Source organism: Equus asinus, chromosome X, assembly GCF_041296235.1.
Source record: "Equus asinus isolate D_3611 breed Donkey chromosome X, EquAss-T2T_v2, whole genome shotgun sequence".
NCBI classification, from domain to species: domain Eukaryota; kingdom Metazoa; phylum Chordata; class Mammalia; order Perissodactyla; family Equidae; genus Equus; species Equus asinus.
In genome coordinates this window covers 101,659,175-101,676,571 of record NC_091820.1, presented here as the reverse complement: position 1 = coordinate 101,676,571, position 17,397 = coordinate 101,659,175, and the positions used below count along the sequence as shown (strand labels likewise).

At 43.8% G+C, this 17,397-nt stretch overlaps 1 protein-coding gene across 6 annotated transcripts in view; it reads left to right on the top strand.

Moving 5' to 3' along the window:
* The window catches only part of COL4A6 (collagen type IV alpha 6 chain), a 253,247-nt gene that overhangs the window by 202,295 nt on the left and 33,555 nt on the right, over window positions 1-17,397 (top strand). For all 6 annotated transcript variants that reach the window (XM_070501890.1, XM_070501888.1, XM_070501891.1 and 3 more), the window contains exons 9-19: window positions 1,758-1,820; window positions 2,661-2,696; window positions 2,876-2,917; window positions 3,933-4,025; window positions 5,353-5,406; window positions 11,856-11,915; window positions 12,980-13,024; window positions 13,521-13,574; window positions 14,642-14,711; window positions 15,747-15,860; window positions 16,798-16,938. In XM_070501890.1, coding sequence (XP_070357991.1) covers window positions 1,758-1,820; window positions 2,661-2,696; window positions 2,876-2,917; window positions 3,933-4,025; window positions 5,353-5,406; window positions 11,856-11,915; window positions 12,980-13,024; window positions 13,521-13,574; window positions 14,642-14,711; window positions 15,747-15,860; window positions 16,798-16,938 — 772 coding nt within the window. The remainder of the gene's footprint in view (window positions 1-1,757; window positions 1,821-2,660; window positions 2,697-2,875; window positions 2,918-3,932; window positions 4,026-5,352; window positions 5,407-11,855; window positions 11,916-12,979; window positions 13,025-13,520; window positions 13,575-14,641; window positions 14,712-15,746; window positions 15,861-16,797; window positions 16,939-17,397) is intronic.

Sequence of the window (17,397 nt, the reverse complement as noted above, 5' to 3'; positions counted from 1 at the left end):
AGTTTCTCTTCTTATTCCATATTTGTGTACACTGCGAAATGATCACCACAATAAGTCTAGTTACTGCTAGTTTCCCTTCTGATTTTTTCTTTGACTGACGGAGATGTGTGTTGTTTAATTACCAAATATTTGGCAACTTTCCAGATATGTTTCTATTATTTGATTTCATTGCAGTTAGAGTGCACATTCTGTATGATTTCAATCTTTTTAAATTTGTTGAATTTTGTTTTATGGCCCAGCATATGGAACTATCTTGGTGAATGTTCCATATGCACTTGAAGAGCATATGTATTCATTCGGCTGGTTTGGTGTATAGTAATCTAAAAAATAAAAAATATCTGTTAGGTCAAGGTAGTTGATAATGTTGTTTGGATCGTCTATGTTCTTAGTGATTTTTTTGGTCTAATTTTTCTATTAATTACAGAGGGAGGGATGTTAAAATCTCCAACTATAATTGTAGATTTGTTTATTTCTCCTTACAGTTCTGTCAGGTTTTTCTTCATGTGTTTTGAAGCTCTGCTTTTAGGTGCATAGACATCTAAGACTATTCTGTCTTCATTTTTTGTTTTTCTGGTTTTTTTGAGGAAGATTAACCCTGACCTAACATCTGCCACCAATCTTCCTCTTTTTGCTGAGGAAGAGTGGCCCTAAGCTAACATCCATGCCAATCTTCCTCTATTTTACATGTGGGTTGCCTGCCACAGCATGGCTTGCCAAGCGGTGCGTAGGTCTGCACCCAGGATCTGAACGGGCGAACCCGGGGCTGCCGAAGCAGAACGTGCAAACTTAACTGCTGTGCCACCGGGCCAGCCTCTGTTATGTCTTCTTGATGAATTCACCTATTTTATCATTATGAAATGCCCCCTCTTTATCTCCGGTAATATTCTTTGTCTTGAAGTCTACTTTCTCTGATATTAATGTAACTGTTTTGCTTTCTTTTTTCAATTTGTGTTTTTTACATCACTTTAATATGAAAATTTTCAAATATAGAGCAAAGTTGGACGAATATTGCAGTGAACACCTATACCATTAATATTTTACTATACATACTGCCTCCCACTTCTATTCATCTATCCTTCTCTATCCATCCATCAATCCATCTTATTTTTGATGCATTTCAAAGTAAATTGCAGACAACAGTACTCTTACCCCTAAATACTACAGCATGCCTATCATTAGCTGGACTTCAAAATTTGTTTACAATTTTTATGTAAACTTTACATACAATAAAATACAAAAATCTTAAATGTCCATTTGCTGAGTTTTGACAAATGCTTACTCCTGTGTAACCCTAACCCCTCTTAAGGTATAGAATATTCCCATCGCCTCATGAAGTTCCCTTCTGCCTTTCCTGGTCAATGCCTGCCCCCACCCCACCCCACCCCAAAGGCAACCACTGTTCTTATTTTGTTTTCGTCATAGATTTTTCCTGTCCCAGCACTTCATATAAAGAGAATAATACAATAGGTAGCCTTTGGGTCTAGCTTCTATCACTTGGCACGATGCTTTTGAGATTCACCCAGATTGTTTCATATATGGTAGTTTGTTACTTTTTATTGTTATTTATTCCACTCTATGGATGTATCCCAGTTTATTTATCAATCCTTGTATCAATGGACACGGGCCATTTCTAATTTTTTACTATCATGAATCAAACTGCTATGAACATTCTCATGCAATTCTTGGGGACATATATTTTCATTTTTATTGAGATACTTCTTGCTTTTTTTCATCTTGGTAAAAACTTGCCTCTCCAGGGGCCACAAGGAGCACCCGGATCTCCAGGAGCTGTAGGACCCATAGGACCACCAGGAGCACAAGTAAGACCAACTTAAATCTACCATGTGATCACAGTGTTCTCATGAATGCTTTCCTCACCAGACCATGGGTTAAATGTAAGCCTATGTAAAGGTAGGCCCTCCTAGTGGGGAAAGGCAACTTCCATTCTTGGAGGATTAAAGTGAAGCATGCTCTTGTAAGGAGCTATTTGTTGTCTTTATTTATCAGAGTCTTTCTGACCATCCACTCTGTGCTTCCAAAGCCTCCTAGTCTAGCTCAACCTAAAGTATAGCCCAGGATGGCAGATACCTGGCACATCTATTGCCACCTTCCATTCTCCTCACCCATGACAGGCACTGCTAGTTAATCATACCACCACCAATGTCACTGACACTAAACACAGAAAAAGTTCCAAAATCCTTCTTAACACTGCACCTTGGACAGCTCTCCCTACCTACCTATCTTTCTGATACCAAACCTAGCTGCCATCACTGGCCTAGAAGAACAGAGCCAGTCATCTGTGTGGTTCTGGGCGAGTCCTGTCCTCAGATTGTTCTCTCTCCAGTGCATGAAATTCCACTACTGATTGCTTTGGTTTAGCTTCACAAAAGATCATCATTTTTAAATTTCTGGCCTATTATAAGGAATGACTCATGAAGTTTTCACTACATTAGCATGAACGTGCTTGGTAGCATGGTTGTCAGGTCAGTGGGGAGATTTCAAAGGAGATAAAAAAAAAGGCATCATAGGAAAGGGAGCTAGAATCTGCTACACCAAAGCCAAGGGGGTGGGGAACTTATCTCCAATGACTCTCAACATACCCAAGTTTTTTTTGGCTGAAACTAACAAGTGCTAACCCTTTCCTTTCATTTTTAATATAGGGTCCTCCAGGCCCCCCCGGTTTCCCTGGTCCTGATGTAAGTATACTTTATCTTTGGGGTGTTTGGCCTCCTACCACTAAGTACTCTAGTTTTCCCAGAGATATTCTGGTTTGGTTAAACACACTTTCTGGTAAAAAGACTGCATTCTAATTTAAGTTCCTGAAGCTTGTTTAGTAATTGATTTTTTTTTTCCTCCCTGCACCCCTGTGCCCCAGGGGAATATGGGGTTAGGTTTCCAAGGAGAGAAAGGAGCCAAGGTAAATAGATTTTGGAAAATACAATCTGCATTCCATATGCTCCAAGAAACATCTCTGGCTATACACATGTGCCTGCTTGTGTAAGGGGATTTGGATCTATGCCTTGGGAAATGAGCTTTTCCCACCCCACGCAGATCCTCTGGTGGGATCCCTTGAGGGCTGTATGTGCACATAGGTTATTGTGGTCTTTTTCCTTCAAAATATTGTAGATTTCCTGCTTCCTACCTGTGAAGTGTGTATGTCTTACAAACATACTGTCTTGAAATATATTCCCTCTTCCTTCCTCCTGGGTATTTTCCTAGTGTTTTATATATTGTGTCATCTTCTCTTTCCTTTCTCTGCTTCTCTTCTTCCCTCCATCCTTCCTCTTCCTCCTCCTTCTCTTCTTCCCTCCTCTTTCTCCTCCTCCTCCTCTGTCTTTCATCCATAACCTCTCTTTCACCATTTTCTTCTATTTCCTTTCCCTCATTCTCCTATTTCCCTCTGTACAAACTGTGTAGTGATTTGAGAGCCCTTGAGGGAGATTGGAAGCTTGCCCTCCCCAGTCTTTATGGCTGCCTCTTGTAGACTGTACTGCCTTTGAAGAGGAAATCCAGCTTCCAATGTTCCAACATGGACTTCACTAGCTCTGCTTGTGCTTTTGGCAAGGATTGGACCAATTAGAGTCTGGTCACTGTTGCCAAGGGGTGGCTATTCACCTTGCTCAAACTCCTTTTTTACTCTCTTCTGAACACCCTTTCATGCATGACCATGGCAACCATGAACCTGCAGTTTCCTTTTATCCATCTTGCTTCCTCCCTCTGCAGTGCTGGTACAAACTGCATTTGGTCAGACTTATAATTCTTCTCACCCCTTGGCACTGATAGTTTTGTTTCCTCATTGATGCAAGGGTGAGGGTGAAGAGGCCAAAGTAATGGACAGTTTATTTGTGAATTACACCCAGAGGGCAAACCTACTCTCTGGAGAAATGGCCTGTGTGGTTTCTGCTTTGCTAACATTCCCTTTGATCTTACAGGGGGATGTTGGCCTCCCTGGCCCTGCAGGACCCCCACCATCTACTGGAGAACTGGAATTTATGGGGTTTCCCAAAGGGAAGAAAGGATCCAAGGTAGTGAACATTTAAAAACAGGAAAAATTAATAATCCCTTCCCTATTAAGGCTAGACTCAACTCTAATAACCAGACTATACTGGAGATAGAGGGTTCTGGGTAATGGATTTTTTTGTTTGTAAGGGTAACGCATCTTTGTTTTGTCCATTATGACAAGCTTTCTTAAAAGTCTGTTTTTTGGTGAGTGGATATGAGTGTGCCTGGGTTTCTGAGTATTCATTTAAGTGGTTTTTTCTGTGATTTAGCTTTGCAGATTGAATTATCAAGATGCTGATTAACTTAAAACAAACATTAAATGGTTAGGTTTTTTCCTCCTAACTCCCAACTCTCTCAATACTTATGATGTCCCCAAAGCACTGCAACAGAACACCAGGGGTATAAATGGTTGCTTTTGAGTTATTTGTTTAAAGAAGTTATTTGCCCTCAAAACTTGTCCCTGCAAATAGGATATACTGTCACCAAGTGACAGTAGATGCCCTAATTCACCTGATATGAACTACCAGAGCTGAGGCTGTAGACCTGTTCAACAGAGATATTTTATAATCTGTATTTTGCTGGGAGTCAGTGTACACATGGTTGTATTTGAATGGCTGTATGCTGTTAAGGTGTGCAGATATCTTTCAGTAACCTGAATTCCCTTCCTTCCTGGGGTTCCCTTAAGTTTTATGATTTTGTGCCTGTGGTCAAGGGACCCAGACAGGGAAAGGTGTTTAGTCCCATTTCTTCAATTTTATTTTTGTGGAAGCAACAACTCCAGGCCTTCTCCAGGTTTACAGAAACTAATCATTGATTATGGAACAGTTTGGGAGCATATGAAAGATTACCTTCCTCCCTGACCATTCCCAAATCTTAGGGAGCCCTTCTATGGCACATGTAGGTAAATTAGCATATCAGGGAAAGACAGATTAGAGTGTTATATGTCCCTATGCAAATTGTAATTGTTACTGTTTTCCCAAAACCATTGATTTCTTTGCAGCCTATAATTTGCTACAGGAAATCGCACTAAACAGCTTCTTCCACTAGAAAGAAAACAGATGATAATCCTTTCTGTCTCTCAATTAGCCTGAGCTTTTGAGATTCTGTTTTAGACATTTTCTTCCCCTGCCATGAGCCTTCGTCCTTCCCACACCACAAAGGTCTCCCTAAAGTAAGACATCCTAGTGCAGTTACTAGTTGGGGAGCCTGGGGAATCTGCACCACCCTCTTTTGCCCCAATCCTGATACCCCTTGGTTCCCCACTCCCCAGTCCAAGTAGCTCAAGGGAGCCATCTCCTTTATGTTCACTGCTTCCTCCTGCTACCCACTGAGCCTTGGTTGATTTTCCAGGGTGAACCAGGGCTTCAAGGTTTCCCAGGAACAGCCGGCCTTCCAGGTCTCCCGGTAAGTCTCCCTGTTTGGTCAACATGTATTCAAGGATCTGATTGGACAAAAGCCACAGCAATAGAAGGCTAACAGGAAGACTCCTTCCTATGGTCATTGTAGGGAATTCCACCATCTTCATTTTTAGAAGGGATTTAAGGAAATTTTCTTGTTTCTCATATCCATAGGGACATTAGCATGGTTCTCCATGTGACTATATAACTTAGAGGTTATTAGCTCAAGCTCTAGAATTAAAACAGACCTAGGCTTGACTTCTGGTTTCACCAGTTTCTAGCTATTGACCTTGCACAAGTTTCTTAACTTTTCTGGGCTTCAGTTTCCTAACTTACGAAAAGGAGATAATAATGTAATAACAGGGTGGTTATAAAAATTAAATGAGACAATGTGCATGAAAAGGGCTTAGTACAGGCTGGCACTTATCAATTGTTCAGTAAATGGTAGTTAATCTTAGTAATCCTGTCTTCACGTTGCTATCTGCCCATGTAGCTTAGATTCTTTCACTCAACAAATACCTTTTGAGGGCCCCCATGTGTCAGGCATTCTGCTGGACTCTGAGGCTACAACAGTAAATAACAGTCAACTAAGTAAAAGTCCCTGTCCTTGAGGAGAGCATATTCCAATGGGGGAGTGAGGGAGGAGACAGACAACAAACAAGTAAACAAATGAATCAAAAAAAGTTCATATAGTGGTAAGTGACACATAGAAGATAGAAAAGGGTAAAGTGATAGAGTGTGAATAGGGAATGGGGTGGGCTACTTTGGACAGAGTGGTCAAGAAGGGCCTCTCTGAGGGAGTGCATATTATGAGGGAGCGCGTCATGTGAAGATGAAAATTGAGAAGAGTGTTTCTGGCTGAGGGAACCACAAGTGCCAAGACCCCGAATTTGGCAAAAGCCCAGTGCTTTTGAAGAACAGCAAGAAGGTGAGTGGGTGGAGCAGAGTGAGCAAGGCCAAGAACCAAGCAGAGACACAGGAGCCAGATCGTGGAGACCTTTGTAGGTAAAAAGTGGCTTTTATGTTAAATGTAATGGGAAGCCATTGGAAGGCTCTGACTTGTGTTTTTAAGACGATGACTTTGGTGGTAATGGGGGTGGAGAGTGGAGGATGGAGGGAGGGGGTAACAGCAAGTAGAGGCGACTGCAAGAGTCCAGGCGAGAGATGGTGGTGGCCTGGACTAGGGTGATAGCAATGGAAATGGAAAGAAGGGCATGGATTTGAAATGTAAAAAGTTTAAACTTTTTATTAGGAAACATTTCAAACACATATGAAGTGGAGAGAATGGCATAATGATCCCCCGTGTACCTATCACCCAGCTTCAATAATTAGCAGCTCACGGCCAATCTGAAGCAAATAACAGACATATTGTTTCATCATAAATACCTCAGTATTTCTGAGATAAGGGCTTTCTAAAAACAGTGATAATATCATCATCACTAATTATCAGAATTACTTAACATCAGTTAACAAGTCAGAATTCAGATTTATGATTGTCTCGTAAATATATTGTTCTGTAATTGCCTTGTTTGAATCAGAATCCCACAAAGCCCACACATTACATTTGGTTAATATGTGTCTTAAATCGCAGGGGGTGGTTTGAAGGAGGAGCTGACAAGATTTTCATGGACTGGATGTAGGGGTCAGGAGGGAAACGGATGGATCAAAGATGGCCAGGCCTGCCCCGGCTTGCTGGCAAAGTGTGGAGAGATGACTCCAGTGCTTCCCTGCAGTTGTTGGAAATACTTTGGGTCTCTCCTGGTGGCCAGAAAACAGAGCCAGTAGCGCCAGCGGCACAGGTTGCTTTCATGATGATTCGTATTGCTTCCTACAAACACAGGGGCACAGAGAATCATCTGTTCAATGACCTTGATTTTAATCAGCTCAGTATCTAATGAATCAGAAAGGAAGAGAACCCTTATGTTGGAGACAGGACACCTGGACTTCAAACCCATCTCTAGCTCTGGGATTTTTTCAAGTCTCTGAACCTCTCTGTATATCTGTAATATGTCAATGGTCATAGCTGCTGTTTTGAGGCCCAACTTACAACGTACATGAAGTTTCTTTACAAAGTATAAAGCTGTGCTGTCCAATACCAGAACCACTAGCCACATATGGCCTCTGTGCCCTTGAAATGTGGCTAGTCTGAAATGAGGTGTGCTGTAAGTGAAAAATATGCACTGGCTTTCCAAAACTCGGTACGAGAAAAATAATCTAAAATGTCTCATTAAAAATTTTTACGTCAATGTTGAAATGACAATATTTATGATATATTTGGTTAAATAAAGTGTTATTAAAATTAATCTTACTTATTTGTTTTACTTTTTAATGTGGCTACTGGGAAAATTAAAATAACATAGTAGCTCACATATTTCTATTGGACAGCACAGATATAAAGTACTTTGCAAGTGGGTTGGGGAATAAGGTTTACACCTTTCTTTGTGAGCATTTCACATAGATTCTAGTCACCTTGCATCATCTCCGTGAGTAAAGCAAGGTGGGTTAAGCTTATCTCCCTGTACTGATGAGGAAACCACGGCCTGAACAGATGGAGAGATTTGTCCAGAGTCACATAGCAAGCTATTAGCAGGGCTGAGACTGAAACTCAGCTTTCTTGAATTCTAGCGAATTCAGGCCTTTTCCCCCATACCATACTGCCCCCTGCAGTCTAGTTCGTTCTTGTCATGGTGATGATGGATTTTATCATCTCCTTTGGTGTTACCGGGTTCACTGGCTCATGCTCCTTCCCTCCTGTTCCCTTCCCTGTTCTGCCTCAGAGGATTTCCCCTGCTGCACTTTCACCCTGTTCCCTTTTGTCCTGTGAAAGAAAGAGATTGACTGACAACAAGGCACCGTGATAAGTTGCAATACCATTTCAAACTCAGCATTTCTAGTGTTTCACAGTGTGGACTGAAAAATAGAAACCCCAGTTGATTGAAAAGACATCCAAACTGGAAAATGCCTCCCTTTATATAGCACAGCATATTTTCAGAGGGTGAGAACCAAGAAACCAGAGATCTCTGCCCACTTTGGCATAGATTTGATGTGTGACCCTGGCCAAATCATGTAGCTCCTAATATCTATCTGCTTAATGAGAACATTCATAGGTACCTTATGTGCCTTCTGACAGAAAAGTTGTGAGAAGAAAGGTGGTAACGTGTTTGAGATACTCTCGGCTTCTCAGAGGAAACATACTTCTCAAACTCAAAGCACTCGCAACGCCTTTCAATTATCCACACTCAGTGAGAAACAAGGCAGCAGCAGAGGATGGAAATCTGTAGGGAATCCAAAATGTTCCCTTTAACTATTTGTTCCCTTTCCCTCTGAGCCCAAATCTTTGCAGGAGCTGCTAAGTGGCCAACCTGACAGATTTATGCCTCACCTTCTTTCTCTTGCACTCTCTGCAGTGACCAAAGATCCCTGATTTTCTTACTCCGCTCCAGCTTCACACATTTCACCCCACTGTCCCCAGCAGCACATGCACGCACACTTGTAGGCCTCAGCTACTCCCATGGAGATTGTCAGAGAGAATCATATACTTGGATGCCCCTCATCCAAGGGACAAGCAAACAGAGAGTAAGGCAAAATGAAAGAGATAAGGGGAGAGAGAAGAGAAGAAACGCAAATCTTGAGGTACCTATTGAGTGGATCTGAGGCAACTACCAAGCAAGTGGGGTTCTTCAATTGAAGACCAGGCTTTCCAGGCACTTCAGGTAGGTCCTTTGGAGGAGGAGCCCCAGCTTGACAGACTTAAGCTAGGCCCTGGGCCCTGGAACCCTGAGGGGCAATAGTCTCAACGTGGCATGGTCAGAGTTTAGGAGACTCAACTTTCCTCACCTCTCCAGTTTCAAATCTCAAGTGACCCATGCAGTGCCAAGCAGAAGAGATTCCTGCAGTTTAGCTTCCAAAATCTTACCACAAGTCACTCCCACCCCCTCCCCTGTGGCCTCACTCCCCCTTTTCATGCTCCAGCCTCCCCCTGCCTTTCCCAGTTAGAGATGCCACCCTTGTTGTCCAGGTGGGTTTAGCCCGTCTCCATTGCCTTCACTGGGGCCATGAGGAGCCTGCTTTGGGTTGGGGGAGAAGTTCGAGCAGAGGGTGACCGTGCTGGCAGCCTGCCTCTCAGTGAGCATGCCTCTGAGGCCCCGTGGGCAGAGTGTCTTTTACTGGGCAGTGCGGCCTGACGTGCCCTGGTCCCAGCCTGGTGTTTGCAGCTTGCCTTTTTCTCGTATCACCCTCCTCACCCTGTCTCGGTGACTACATCATCCCCCCTCACACCTGGCCACGTGACTGAAGTTGAGTTTTTGCAGAGCCACTAATATCGTTGAACCAAAAATACCAGGAGACCAGGGCCCCAGAGAGCAGACCTGTAAATAGCCAAGCTGGTGCTCCAGTGAGGCTTTCCCAGCCATGGCTGAGAAGGGGTGTGGGAGCGGTGGGTGCAGGACAACTCTTGATGAGGACTGGTCCCAGGACATCTTGCTAGAACAGCTTGTTCAGCAGCGCCCTGTACAGCGCCTCCCTGCGCTGGGAGACAAGCTGAGCCTACAGCCCAATATCTTGCCAAGTCATTTACATTTTATTGGCTTTAACCCACACATAAAAATTACTGTCTTTAATTTTTTCCTTTTTATGCATTTATTTTTGTTCACAATGTAATGCAAGTGCTCAGACCCTCTCGCTGAGAAAGCAAGAGTCCAGAGCTTCCTCCTGCTTTCTGAAGAAAAAGAACAAGGTCCCCTTGTCTTTACAGCTGTGGGCAAAATAGGTGGGAAGCATGAGATGGTTCCTGGACACTCTTTCCTTCACCCTTTGCAACAGTTTTGTTCTCTGGGTCATTATTCCATTTAATTCAACAAGTATGTATTAGACTACATTGTATATGTTCAGCCTGCAGTATTGTGCCTTGGAGGAGACTGAAGTGAGTACAATATACACCTTCTGCTTACAGACTTTCGTATATGATCCATCGTAGCATATTAAGATGTGGGGCAGCATGAGCTGCCTTAGCTTCCATGGTCAGACCAGGAAAGGCTGCATGAAGTGTTTGACTTCAGAGGCCAACAGACACATTCCACCAGGTGGCAGCATGCCTTGGTTTCCAATTTGAGATGTAGAACTAAGATTTCAAATAAGTTTGCATTCAGTTTGATCCACAGGCCTTTCAAATAGAAATCCTATTCAGCATGAAGTTTGAGCTATTTGACACACAACTATAGATGTAGAAAAGAGAAAAGGCAAGTAGGAACCAAAGCCTGCTTTGAATTGGACCCTTCACAGACACACACTTTCCTCTCAATAAAAAGACAAAACAAACAACCCACATTAAAAAAAAAAACCTTGGGCCTAGAAGGCTAAGGGCTATTCATCCAGCTTTCAGTACCCATGGGAATGCTCTGAGTATGTAAGAGGAAGAAAAACTACAAATAGGATTGGAGCAGTGCCCTCGCAACCAGCTGAGCCAGGTCACATCAAGAGGACAAGAGGAGATGTGCCACAACATTCAGCGTCTTTCATAAGCTTACATTTGAGAAAGCTTCACTGCCTCCTTTACTCTCACAATAGGCCTAAATGTTGTTTGCCAAAATCTATGCTCCAGAAAGTCCACTTTTGTACAATAACAACAAAATGGCCTCGATTAAGTTTGCCGTGAAAGACTTTATCCACTTTAGTAATGAACTCTTCTGTATCTGAGGGGCCCAGAATACACTTGCCCTTAAACCCAGAGAGGAGGAAGCTCTTTCTCACCTACTCTGCTTTTTAGATTTCTGCTTGTCCCTAGCGAATCCCCAAGTTGTGTCCATGGCTTCAAGCCCTCTCCTCCTGTGAGCAGGGCAAGAGGATTTGGAGACCATATCACAATCCCCTTTGGAGCGCTCCTAGGGTCTGCAGGGTTCTAGACCATGCCTAGATAGAAATACTCTTTCCCACTGAAGAGGATGTTGCAGTCATCATGTCTGCAAAGGACAGAAGCTCTTCCCTCTGGTATCGACCCACAAGGATTAACATGATTCTCAATTGTGGGTCAAAGAACCAAGCTCCTGGATGGTGGAAGGCAGCCTGTTCTCATGGAAAGGGCCCTGGAATGGAAGTCTGAAGACCTGACTGTCTCACTGATTCTGTAACCCATACAAGATGCTTAGCCCTCTGAGTATTAGTCTCCCCATCTGTAAAATCAAATATTTAATCATTTCTATGCTGTTAATCATGTTGCTATAAATACATGTAATAGTGTTTGGGAGAGAAGATGTTACTTCTAGAACCAAAAGGGAACCTTGAATGAATGGCCCAAGTTATACTCAGGCCGTATGTGTTTCTCAGGCAGTGCCAAGAGCCTCAGCATGCTGAGCCTCCCCAGTGGGACAGTGGAGCTGGTTAGAAATTACCTCCTTGCTTTGGATGGTGCCAGGAGACCTATAAGGAAATGAATAACTTGTGTTTTCTTTTTTCCTTTAGGGATTTGGAATTACTGGAGAGAAAGGAGAAAAGGGAATCCCTGGTTTGCCAGGACCTAGGGTACGAACCTGGAATATTGCTTGCCTGGGTCTATCAAGTCACTTGGTCCATTATCTTTTCTGTTTGTGTTTTATGTTGTGTAACTTGATGGCCATCTAAGCTTCTCTTGTTTCTCTTCCTCAACCCTCTGGCAGGTCCCTAAGACCTCCTCCTCTCTACTTTGCCCCATTCCCTTGATTTAATGGCTCCCATGAATAAGGAATGATGTACCCCCCCTACACTAGGTGGCTCCTCAACCTATTTACTCTCCTTGTCCTCATGTTTAATTATCTTCTGGACTGAAGAATGATGTGAATGTTGTCTTACTTTCATTCCATTCTATCCTGAGGGAATGTGGACAAGGGTTGGGGGGTTGCAGGAATGGAAGAGGGCCAAGTGCAATCTTTACAGGACAGAAACAAGCCTGGGAAGTTCTAGAACATAGTGAGTGATGTTTGAAGTCAATAGTTTCCAATAATAATCTCATTTCAAGAGTAGAAATAGCTGTTAGCCCCTCTGATTCCTAGCTTCGGGAACTTAGGTCTTAGGCTGAAAGCAGTTGGCCAACCTTAGCCTTAAAGAAGTAGCATTTTAGAGAATTGTGTTTTTAGCTTGGTGATGAAGCTTGTTAAGAGTCTTTCGAGTATTCAGCAATATTCTTCCATTACCTTGCTATTTCTTTCTCTACTTTTCCCTACTCCCTTGTCTTGAAAACACATAATCACCAGCAAAGAATGCATTTGGGGTGAGAGACAAGAGGCCCTCCCACAATCTATTTAAAAATCTCATGACTTGGAACTAAGGCAGACTAAGTATAATACCACCCAGCCCTTCTACCAAATTCCACCTAGTACTTAAAATGTTTCCATTTATTTAGCTCTTTTAAAAATGCTCAGTGTGGCTATTCAGCCTGATGGATTAGTGCTTAGAAAGAAGTCATTAAGCCAGGTCTAGGAACATTCTCTTACCTGATTTTAGGAGCCGCTAAATCCTGAACTCAGTTGGATGCCTTTGTTATGTAAGTCTAGTGGCTTTCTCTAATGTGGGCTATTAATCTTTCTAAGGTGCCTCTATTCTCTTTACAGGGTCCCATGGGTTTAGAAGGAGTCCCAGGTCCTCCAGGGAGTCAGGTATTTTGGTTAACATCATTAACGCCTTGGTGTATAAAATCCTAATCAAAAGGCCCCCTTGCTTTACTTAACATGGTCATCAGTCCAAAGGGAGACGCTGCCTATAATGCAAATTGTCCACCTCCCTTTGATTGGCATAATCTCAGCCACTTTCTTCTTTTGTTTTCACCAAAGAAGATTTGTATTCAGTTTTAATTTCGGTGCCATGCCATGATGCGGTCATACTTCTTTAACATGTTATCAGGGCCTAGCAAGGCCAGCTTGCTTATATTCATCTCTAGCTTTGTGGCCCTTATACCTCTTAACGTGCAAGTTGGCTACCTAGTGCCATATTGCCTTATGGAACATTTTACAGCTTCCAGAGTCAGGTAGAATCTATGTATACCCTGGAATGCCATCCAAGATCCCTGTGCCATTTGCCTTAGCCTAATCCAAAGACCAGCCCCTCTTAGGCTCTTAAACGTTCTACTTATTTGTAACTATGTTTCTGCCACAGGGCAAGAAGGGGGCCTCAGGTTTCCCAGGGCTTAATGGATTCCCAGGAATTAAGGTAATGTTGTTGGGAAGTGAAAATGCAGGATTGGGGAGGTGGAAGTGTGAAGAATTACTATAAATGCTGTTCAGTCCATTTGGGCTTCTATAACAAAATATCACAGACTGGTGGCTTTTTAAAAGGCAGAAATTTATTTCACACAGTTCTGGAGGCTGGAAGGCTGAGATCAGAGTGCCAGTATAGTTGGGCTCTGGTGAAGGCCCTCTTCCGGCTTGCAAACTTCCTACTTTTTGCTATTTCCTCACATGGTAGAAGGGGAGAGCTGGCTCTCTGGGCCTCTTTTATAAGGACACTGATTCCAATCATGAGGGCTCTGCCCTCATGACCTAATCACTTCCCAAAGGCCCCACCTCCTAATACCATCACTTTAAGCATCAGGTTTTCAACATGAATTTGGGGGCGGGGGTGCTATAGGAGCAAATCCATCCCTACAAGGAGGAATATTTTATTATGGACATTGTTTAGAATTGCCAACTTTGTGGTTTTATTATAGTTTTTAAATTCTCTACAGACAATGCATCCCGTTATTGCCTGCACCTGGTGCAGATAGCTCCCACCACCCCACCCTGGATATGCCACTGTATCTGATTCTGGTACCTGAGTCCCTTTTTTGGGAGCATTAAGACTCCTTTGATTTCCCCTGCCTAACATCACCCACTAACAAGGGCAGTGACAGTAGCAGAGTCCCAGGTCTGCTGAGAGTGGGAAAAATGTTGAAACTCTGCTCCCTCCTTAGCACCTCTTGGGTGCAGCCATGTTGTCTATTCCTGTGATGTTTCCCAGGCCCAGAAGCAAATTATCCTAGAGTAAGGTTGTAAAATAAAATTGGGATCCCTCATCCTTGATAGGTTTGCAATTGAGCGTCAAGCCTCTGGCCTGGCTTTGTCGCCTTCATCTTGAATTTATTGGACTTTTAAATTAACCTATGAACTAGTTGGCCCTGGAAATTGGGGGTTACAGAAGAAGGAACCTTTGGTTTTCCTGGGGAATGGCTTTGAGGGCACATAGATCTTGCGTGATGAGGTCATGGAAATATTTGTGTTTAATGTATTTAATCTTTTCAGGGTGAAAAGGGTGGCATTGGTCTGCCAGGCCCCGATGTTTTCATTGATAGAGATGGTGCTGTTATCTCAGGTGCAAATTTTCATTGATTTGGATGGAGAAGAAAAGACAGGGGGTTAAATTCTATATCCCCTGTAATTGTTAAAAGGATAATTTGTCAGCCACTGGATTGTTGCTAAACCCAACACTCCCAAGAGCCCCTCATGGGTCCTGAACTTGGGGAATGAAGCTAACCCCATTATCTTGGGCAAAGCCCCACACTCCATTTTTCTATTGGGTTCACCGAGACTAAGGTTTGGGTTGGCCTGGGCCTAGATTTGCTAAAAATGGTTCTACTAATGTTTAGGGAAGGATTGATATCCTCTCCACCTAGGCTGACTTCAGCCTGGTACTTTGGGACACTCAGGGTCCCTTCTACATGATCCCATGCATGCTTGAGCTTGACACTTTCCTAGGAAGTAGAAAAGTATCTTTGGCTAGGGGAGCAATTAGTTGACAGTACTCAACAGTATGATGCTTTGAAAGTTTGTCTTCACCTCCCCTTGTTCTAGTTACTGTGTGTCCCCAACTCTTCCCTTTGCCTTCTCCAGAGACCCAGATGCACAGTGTCTCCAGATACCTCTGGCTTGATCAAAGCCTTCTACTATAGTGCCTCTTCCCCTTAGAGTCTCCTAACTTATCCCTCTCAGGCCCATGCCCTGTCTGGTAAATTCATTGAAGCTGGGGTGTTAATAGTTGACAGTGACTTCCTGTGTTCCACTCCCAGGAAACCTATGTGTATAACATGAATAGTAGACTTCAACACCTTAACCCAAATGGTAGACGTTTGAGGTATTACAGCAGATTGGTAGTAGTAGAAGAACCTTCCTAGTACTTACCAGAGTTTACCACAGAAGGCAAGCCCTGGTCAGACCTGTTCTGAACACTAGTGAAGCCTTAGCTCAAGTAGCCTCTTTATCACATGAGGCCATTAGCACCTGGGAGACCTATAAAGGATAAGAAAGGCATTTCTAACACGAGGACATCTCCTTGAAACTCTTGTTAGGCATTTTGTGGCATTTGTGGGCCTGCTCTGGGTTTGCTCACTGCTTTATTTTTTCACTGCAGTGCCAGGTTATCCTGGAGACCCCGGCATGCCAGGCCTCCCAGGCCTTAAAGGGGATGAAGGCATCCAGGGCCCGCCTGGCCCTTCTGGCATCCCTGGCTTACCAGCTTTACCAGGTGAAACAAACTAACCCACCCCATACACAGATCAGTCCTCTATCCTCTCTGGTGCCCAGCGTCCTCTTCTATACCTCTGATCTGGTTACATACTTAACCAAAGTCAAAGGAAAGATAGCTATATTCAGAAGGCTCCCTGCTGCCAGCCCACGATGTATATCAGGGTAGGACCTTGGTGAGCAGCTTTCCTTTGGCTTCAGTAATGTACCGTAGCTAAACAGGCAATCCCAGACTGTCACTGAGGTTTGCAGCAACCCAAGGGAACCTGGGTTGGACTGCCAGAGCCCTGTCACTCTTCTGTGGATGTGCCATCCCAGTTGATTCCTGCTAGAAGGGGCTAACAAAAGCCCAGAGGAAAGTTTGTACCCAGACCCTTAGTCTATGCTTAACTCAAGCACTAAGTGGTCCCAGGATCCTATGGATGACACCCTTGAAACAATCATCAGAGGGGCATACCCATGTGTCATTCTATAGTAGTAAACAGACAAAGGGCATGCCAGAGTCTGGGAGGCATTGATGTCCCAAATATAAAGCCTCAGACATTACTTTCAAAAGCACCAGGTTCTAAATTCCTTGTAGATAGGCCCCTGTAAGGATACCTGTGCTTTTAAAGAAGTTACGTGGAGGAGGTACAGTTGATCCCAGCACCAGGGTGGAAAAAATCAAGAAGTGGGATACTGGAGATATAAGTTTCCCTCTCAGGTTTGCCACTAAGAAGCTCCTCACCCCACATTTCCTCATGTCTTTGGGCCTCAATTTCCCAAGAGGTTAGGCTAGATGATTCCTAAGGACCCTTCTAACTCTGATGCAAGAGAAAGGTGAATGCTTTCTCAAATTCTTCCCTTGGAGTTAGTTTTCCAAAGTATGCCACTGATTGTAATACTCCTGAAGAATAGGGTGATATGATTTGCATTTTTGTGTGGGCTTGTCCTTCCAGGTGTCCCAGGTGCCCTAGGGCCCCAGGGAGTTCCAGGCATGAAGGGGGATCAAGGAAACCCAGGCCGCACCACAATTGGGGCAGTTGGCCTCCCTGGCAGAGATGGTTTGCCAGGCCTACCAGGCCTACCAGGCCCACCCGGTAAGTTGTTCATTTCTCCCTTTGGTCTTGAGACTCAAGTGTGACCCAGACTGCAGAACAGTCATGATTTTTGAGGGAGGGAGCATTTCACAGGTGAAACAGCTAAGCCAGGACACATGATAACTGCAGAGGGGTAGTGATGACACCCTCATCCTCTGAGTCAGACCCCTACTTCTACAAGTTAGTAAGCACAACAGTCAGTGTTCATCAAGGAACAAGCAAGCTGGGCCCATCTCGATGACCAAACACTACCTAACGCCTTCCAACTTTAGTACTCACTTCCTTCCACCCTTCGCTGTTCTCAGCCCCGAGGCCTCCAGTCTTGCAGCTCCTGAAGAAGAAGCATTGGCTGTTTCAACCTTTCCCTGCTCCTCAGGGCTCCAGGAGAGTGTCCTGACAGCCTCATAAATGGGAAGCTAAGCCTGAATCTTCAAGGTGGCTGCTAAAAGCCTCCAGAGG